This window comes from Pygoscelis adeliae, unplaced genomic scaffold (assembly GCF_000699105.1).
Source record: "Pygoscelis adeliae isolate BGI_AS28 unplaced genomic scaffold, ASM69910v1 Scaffold286, whole genome shotgun sequence".
Taxonomy (NCBI): Eukaryota; Metazoa; Chordata; class Aves; order Sphenisciformes; family Spheniscidae; genus Pygoscelis; species Pygoscelis adeliae.
The window spans coordinates 1,689,504-1,697,344 of NW_008825076.1; the positions used below are offsets into that span (position 1 = coordinate 1,689,504).

The following is a 7,841-nucleotide window of genomic DNA, read 5'->3' on the forward strand; positions in this document are numbered from 1 at the left end:
GAAAAGCTCCCTAAAAGTGTAATTTAAAAAAAAAAAGAAAAAGAAAAAGCTCTGCTGGCAAAATGACAGCATGCATTTAAGATTTCTTATCTCTGGGAGTTTGTTTGTTCAGCTGATGTCATATTGTGATGTTTAACAAAAGCAGGCTAACCAGCATTGTAGTTACCAGGAAGGTCTGATGCATTGAACTAATGGTTTATGCAGTGGCTTAAACACTTCTGCAGACCTGAGCGCTCTCTGATGTAGACTTACTCTTGAATAAAAATTGCATACTATACCTGTATTTTCTAAAGATATCTTTTGTTAAGAATGTTTGGAAAAATTAGCTTTTTCATGTAGTAGTTGAGAGATATGCCTTCCAATAAACAGTGTAACTGTCTACAGTCTCTGAAGCTGAAGATGTCACAGCAAAGGAATAGCAAATACTGAAGTGTGGCACTTCTGGTTTGAAACAGCTTTGCTTTATTACATTTTCCTTATTTGTGTTACTGATAACGATAAGGTATGTTGGGTGTTGTTTTGAATTTTTTTTCTTTCTTCCAGATGAAATAAAAACGGAGCTGGAAAAGCAAAGGTAAATCATTAATTGCCTTAAATGCCAGAAAACAGCAAGTGGAATAATAATTTGATAGTGGAAATGTAAGAGTGTATATACATTATGGCAGTGAGTTTGAATACCCAGTTACATACCTCTCTGCCAAAAACATGATACGGCCCGTGTGTTCCAATTACACAATGTTTGTGGCTATGGGTACTCAAGCCATAACTGCCTTCTGAGTTTCACTATGAAGAAATTGCAAAACTTCTAAAAGGTGCTAGCTTTTCACTTCCTTTTACTGGGCTTAATACAGCCTGATGGGAAATCATAAAGAGCAGTAGGTATCCTCTGTTTGATAGTTTATGCTCTTAACTACCTAGATCAAGAATACCAATTTAAATATTACTTAAATCCAAATTTTAAAGCACTTTTCCAGCACTGTGCTATGATTTAAAATGAGCCCCCAAATGTGTTTCTCTTTGCTTAGTATTCCTCATATGGGCACTGTTTAATTCAGAATAACTTTGATAGATTTATCATGAAGTTGTGTAGGAGTTGCCCAGTATTTCAGGTAGTGCGACAGTGTTGGAGTGTAGTGAGGGAAGAGTTAAGTTGACGAAAGATGAAAAAGATCAGATGCGATATAAATAAATGTAAAGTGGGTTTTTTGTGTACCATTCAGCTTTAAATTTAGAAAAGGAGAAAGTGTAGTTTGCTGTGATATACATGTTTAGAAAAATTAACTCTTCTTATCTGACCTAGAGAAGGCACTGCTGCTCCACCAAAAGCAAACTTCATTGAAGCAGATAAATATTTCCTTCCGTTTGAACTGGCCTGCCAGTCAAAGTCTCCACGCATTGTCAGTACTTCACTGGATTGTTTACAGGTAAGTGTTCTGTTTAAACTTGGACAGAGTGAAATGGAGAAACGTGCAGTTACAAAAATCTTGTGTGCTGTTGGCATTCCTAGAGTGAAGAAGTAATACTGTCCTGAGAACATACAGCTGTGCAGATACCCACTATGGCTACCGAGATGCACAAACCGTGCAAAATAGGTTATCATCAGACTTGGCTGAAAGCGCGTCTTGTCAAAGTCAGAAGTGTGTGTGTGGTTTTATAGTGAAGCAAGCCTTTACTGAAGCTCATGAATGCTTACATTATTCAGTAAAGATGTTTCACCTGTGGTGCTCTAAAAGGAATATGTACCATGGTGTTTCTTGTAGTGCTGACGTGATGGGAGGTCAGACTCTGGAATCCTTCTACTTTGTTTGTCCTTAGATTCTTACAGAAAAAACAAATGCAACTTAATCTCAGCTAACTATTTGGGCAGAACCTTTCTGTTGTTAATAGATCCAAAGACTGATGTTAAAAACTTTTGTCTGGTTACGGTAGGAAGAAATGATTTGGGTGGAAAAAGCTTCTGTATCACTTGCACATCTAGACAAAACAGATATAGTGAACAGTCCAAGTATTTGGTAGCCAGACTATTGACGGTGTTAAATTTTTGTGTTAAAACTGGTTAAGTGAGGTATGCTGTCTAAAACCCCCTTTTTATGCTGTACTTAACTGTATTTTACATAACAATATACGGTTGTCTAACCTGCATTCTTTCTACCTAGAAACTCATTGCATATGGACATATCACCGGCAATGCTCCAGACAGTGGAGCTCCTGGAAAAAGACTGATTGACCGAATAGTTGAAACCATTTGCAATTGCTTTCAGGGTCCTCAAACAGATGAAGGAGTACAACTGCAGATAATTAAGGTATTTTATTTGGTTCATTTTGGCGCAGTATTAATTTGCTTTCTTTGATTTTGTAACTGGAAAAAATTAATGCAAAGTACTATTTAGGGCCCAGTTTCTCCATTTCTTACACTGTTAGATGTGTCATTGAATTTAGGGAGGCTGTCACCAGCTCAGAATTGGTATGTGAAATGTATTTCCTCTTGGTGAAGCAGAACATAAGGGAATACTTTATAAATGTTTGTCCTTCTTTCTGGGATGAGCCATGGCCTGGATATTTCATCTTGCAGACAGCTCAATGTTCATCTTCTAGGCTAGTAATGCCCACATTCATTAGGCCATATCAGCCTTCAACTGGAGGCACTGTAACTGTGATGCAGTATCATGGCCCGCTGCTCTAGCCTGCCTGCTCTTATGTCCATTTTTCCAGAGATCTGCAGTATATATTAAGGCATAGTAGTACCAGTGGTGTGTGTTCTGGTTCTGAAATCTACTTGGGCTAACGTAGCTGAGGTTAGAAGTTGGTGAACCTTCTAGTAATCTAATTTGATGGCAGTGTAGACCAATTGGCCCTTTCATAGAAATGAAGCTATAGAATATAATGATAACTGTTTCGTTTGGAGGCAGAATATCTCCATTAGTGGAAAACTAGTTGTGATAAAACACTTTAACAGCTCAGGAGAGAAGAGAGATATGTGGAAGTTCTGTTACTTTCTTTAATTTGAAAGGTCGTTTCAGAGAACTAGAAGTTCCTTATAACCTCTTATAAACAGATGTGTTTCATAACAAACCCACTGATTATTGTGGAAGACCTACGTGAAGTGTATTGCTACCTACTTGCTTAGATTTCACTTTTTACTGTGTTATGGACTTTTTCAGGCTCTTCTCACTGCAGTAACGTCTCCGTATATAGAAATTCATGAAGGAACAATTCTTCAGACTGTTAGAACCTGTTACAACATCTATCTGGCCAGTAAAAATCTTATTAATCAGACAACTGCCAAAGCTACCCTTACGCAGATGTTAAATGTCATTTTTACACGGATGGAAAATCAAGCTGTATGTAACTTACTTTTGCTCATCTCAAATGTTTAGGCTTGACACATGAACAGGAAACTTTTTTATTATTATTTTTAATGGGTCTGTCATTGTAATTGGATATTTATTGACTTGTAATTTAAAAAAACCTGTCAAATCCTTCAGTGAAGCATACTGACTGATTAAAAATAAAATGAAGCTTATTGCTGATAACAAGGTTTCACACTGTAGTTACTGCCAAATGGCTTTGTATAAACAAATGATGGGATGCTTTTAAAATAAGCTTGAAATGCATCTTTTTAATTTGTCTGGCCAAGTGATTATATCTTTCACTGTTTCTTTCTTGTTAACATGTGAATTCACAAAGGAACATCAGTCATCATAGACATCTGTTTTCCCTTATGTTTTGTGCCTTAGATTAACTTTTTCATATTGGTTTTTCAAGATACAAGAATCCAGAGAAGTAGAAAAAACAAATCAGCAAAAATCCCAGTCTCCTGCAATTCAAGTGGTGACCAGGTCTCCGAAGATTGGTCAGTTGAAGCACAGCTATCAGGAAGGCAAACCCACTGCTCCTGTAAGCGTGGAATTAACGAACGGTGAGCCTGAGAGGGCAGAAAACAGAGACATGAAGTTGGAGCAGGATCTGACTCTTCCAGTGTCAGGTGAACAAGACTAGGTTGTGTCTGTTGCTTTCAGTTACAGTGTTTCTATTGGAAAATGCTTTTTTAGGCTGTTTTGGGGACAAGTGACTGGGGTTATTGGCTCAAGTCATGCTTGGATTTTCTCAGTAGTTATTCAGAATATACAGGCCATCCTTAGCTTCTGTCTGCAACATTATAACCGTTGAAGAAAGGCTCACGTTTTCCCTAGAATTCTTGGGAATTCCCTAGAATTCCTAGTAAAACTATATATAGTTTATGTATATAGAATTATAATGGGATTTGACTTGATTAGGTTGATAAAGGGGAAGGAAAGGAAGAGAATAATCATGGGACGTGACAGAATCACTTTGAGGTAGTTGAAGTCCTGTGGTAAAAATAATGTGTATTATGCTTATGATAAGGTCTTCATATACTGTATCCAAATTAGGAATGTAGGATATTCCAAAACTAAAAGTTTGAACAGTTGATAAATACAAATTACAAACTCACTGCATTAAAAATATCAGTGCTTTGATTTAAACAATGGAAATAACATCAATGAGTATTTTTGTATGACTTCTTGGAAATGGTTTTAGAGGAGAACTACTAAAGAAAATCTATGACTTTTAATCCTTCTGCCTCTGTCGTGTTTCTCCTTTTAATCTTCTTCCTAAACTAAGCACTAAATCCAAAATTATCTCTTTGTGTGTTTCATTAGAGGAAACAACTGATGGAGGAAAGGAGATGGTTAAAGGCATCTTGGAAGATGTGGTCAAGTCAGCTGTGAAAGGTAGCAAAATCTTGTGAAGTAAAACAGATGCATGTGTATTGCCAAACTTTCATTCTTGTGATTATAAAAGTGTGGATGTTTGGGGTTTTTTGTTACTAAGAATCTTCTCAACGACACCTACTAAGGCAGTAAGAACAGTTTTTTATTGTCTCGCAATATTCTTCTTTTGCTGGTAGCTGAGAAACTATGTAGTTAACCAGTGCTGCTTCTGTCCCACTTGGCTGTAGAGCTTCACAAAGTCATGGGATAAAAAAAAGCTCAATGGGTGATTTTAATCAGTTTTCCTTTTTCCCCTTTAGCTGCTGAAGAAAAGCAGGTAACAGAAACAGTTAAGGCTCTACCTGCATCAGAGACTGCAGATATTACTCTTTCTGGCTCTAGTAATGAAAATGTACAAACAAACGGGATTTCAGATGACGGGCAATCTGTTTCCTCCACTGATAATCTGGTAAATAACTTCACTGGATGCTAATATATATTTAGGAAAGGAGAAATGTTTTTATCATGCCAACTAATACAGTGGGATTTTGGGGAGGGAAGGGACAGAAGCTTTAATGTATGTGTTCTGCTCAGGTTCGAAAAGGAAGCAGTAACTGCAATTTAAGTAGACATTGTAAAACAGCTGTTCTAAAACTGATTATGTTAGTTGTGTTCTAATACAGGATGGGGGCAGAGGGGAAGAGTCAGTCAACATGTGTGAAAAGATCCAGATCATTTGTAGTCCTGTCTAGGTTTAGTTTAAACTTTGCCAAATGTACCATTTTCTTAATCTGTAGCTAATTCTCGGAGGAGCTGTGGAATCTTCCTAATTGCTCTGTTACTTTGTCTCACTGAGAATCTAATGTTGTGTTTCTTGCTCTCAAGGAAACAGATGTATCTGGACATCAAGCTGCTGCCAAATTTTCCCATGTTCTACAAAAGGATGCCTTCCTTGTGTTCAGGTCGTTGTGCAAGCTCTCCATGAAACCACTCGGTGATGGACCACCAGATCCCAAGTAATGAGACTGTATTTATTACACTGTCCTCTTCAGGTAGCTTTTGGAGACAGTTAAGTAGCTGCTCTATAGTAAAGCAGGTATTCAAAATTCACCTCTCAGGCCCTTGTTTCAGTTAGCTTGGTGAATCTAGGATTGAAACTTGCTTCAAATTATTAAAAATTTAATACTTGAGGGTTTTTTTGTGTAACGGGTTTATTCTTATCAGTTGAAGTGGCCTTGACTGTAGTATTTGTGAAGCTTGTGAAGGAGTGGGGGAATGCTTCTTAGTAGCACTGAGTTGCATCTATTATCCTAGTCTAAGATGTTAACACTCCTGCAAAATCTCCAAATTAAGATGGTAGCTATTGTCCAAAATCACTTGCAGGCTGTTTTCCACCCCTCTTGCCCCCCACATTGAAATGAGTTAAAATAGCAGTCACTTCTTGATGTGGAAGAAATGCTATAGTGCTCATGTTGAATAGAAGTATGTATTCAGAAATACAATAAAAATATATTTAATGTTGAATTTTTTCTAGATCCCATGAATTGCGTTCTAAGATAGTGTCTCTCCAGCTTCTTCTCTCAGTACTGCAGAATGCTGGTCCAGTTTTCAGGACACACGAAATGTTCATCAATGCAATCAAGCAATATCTTTGTGTAGCACTATCTAAAAATGGAGTCTCTTCTGTTCCTGATGTATTTGAGCTCTCCCTTGCCATCTTTCTCACGCTGCTTTCAAATTTTAAGACCCATTTAAAAATGCAGATTGAGGTGAGAGACTTCTTATCTATTGTTTGTATGATGCTCTAGTTCTCAAATAAAAATACTGCTATGGTAAAAAGACAGCTGGAACTTAGAAGTTAATGTCTTAGTTTTATTTGCTTACTGAACTAGTATATTACTACTATATTCAAATTCTAATATGCATGAGATGATACTCTTAAAGCGAAATTACTGAACAGAAATGAATTTGTACATTTGACATGGTTCTAATAAGTTTCAGATCAGCAAGTCCTTTAGCTCATTTATTTTGCAGGTGTTCTTCAAAGAGATCTTCCTGAATATTCTAGAGACTTCTTCAAGCTCCTTTGAACACAAATGGATGGTGATTCAGACTTTAACTAGAATTTGTGCAGGTATTTCCATTGTTGTGAAAAGCAGTCACTTCCTGTGGCAGCTGATGAAAATTATTTTGAAGACAAATGCCGCATATAATGTTTAAGTATAAAAAATTGAATTTGATCCCATAGTGCTTGGGTTAAATGTCTGGATTCGTCCCCATTGCCTGCTCCTTTTAAAATGCTTTTAAATTCCTTTTAAAAATGCTATTACACTGAATCCTAATACTTGCACTTTCTTTTATTTTCAAGATGCCCAGTGTGTAGTGGATATTTATGTTAACTATGACTGTGATTTAAACGCTGCTAATATATTTGAACGCCTTGTAAATGATTTGTCCAAAATCGCACAGGGACGAAGTGGGCATGAGTTGGGAATGACACCTTTACAGGTAAGAAAAACAGCTTTGAAGATAAAGTACTATTTTTTTCATAAATGGTGCTCTATTTTTTTCATAAATGATGCTATCTCTGCATTGTTATTGATACTTCCAGTGGTTCATGTTGTCTGTAACCTACTGATGTTACTTTTTATTAGTTAGCTCATTTGCAATTGGGTGCTGAAGCAGTATGATTAATTTACTTGATGATTTTGCTGCATATTTGTATTGTGACGCTAGGCTTGTTCTGGGCTCTTTTGTTGGGCTGCCATGGGAGAGAGAATCAAATGAGCCTTCTTCTGCCTTACTTGATGACTTTCCTTCTGGGGCTTATGAACCAGCAGTACCTTCATCTTGTGTTTGCTTTGCACAAACTTCTTATGCCATATCTCCACCACAAGTATTTTATTTTTAAAACTATACTTTCCCAGTCCTTAGAGGGAGGGTGGAGTACAGACTGCTTTCAGCAAGAGCAGATATTTCTGACGTTGGCCTTGCCTATAACACTGTTTTTCTAGCCCAGCCTAATGGCTTTCAGGGCTGAAGTGAACTTGGTGCCAGTGTTGGTCTCGGAACTGAGTGCACCCTTTATTAGAATTGTATCAATGCTTG

At 37.1% G+C, this 7,841-nt stretch overlaps 1 protein-coding gene across 1 annotated transcript in view; it reads left to right on the top strand.

The window, feature by feature from the left end:
- Positions 1-548: 548 nt before the first annotated feature.
- Positions 549-7,841, top strand: part of ARFGEF2 (ADP-ribosylation factor guanine nucleotide-exchange factor 2 (brefeldin A-inhibited)) — a gene marked incomplete at its 5' end in the record, with an annotated part of 33,556 nt that continues 26,263 nt past the window's right edge. The window contains 11 exons of the mRNA XM_009326734.1: positions 549-574; positions 1,301-1,424; positions 2,157-2,303; positions 3,162-3,341; positions 3,766-3,985; positions 4,683-4,754; positions 5,054-5,202; positions 5,619-5,749; positions 6,268-6,502; positions 6,768-6,867; positions 7,102-7,241. Coding sequence (XP_009325009.1) covers positions 549-574; positions 1,301-1,424; positions 2,157-2,303; positions 3,162-3,341; positions 3,766-3,985; positions 4,683-4,754; positions 5,054-5,202; positions 5,619-5,749; positions 6,268-6,502; positions 6,768-6,867; positions 7,102-7,241 — 1,524 coding nt within the window. The remainder of the gene's footprint in view (positions 575-1,300; positions 1,425-2,156; positions 2,304-3,161; positions 3,342-3,765; positions 3,986-4,682; positions 4,755-5,053; positions 5,203-5,618; positions 5,750-6,267; positions 6,503-6,767; positions 6,868-7,101; positions 7,242-7,841) is intronic.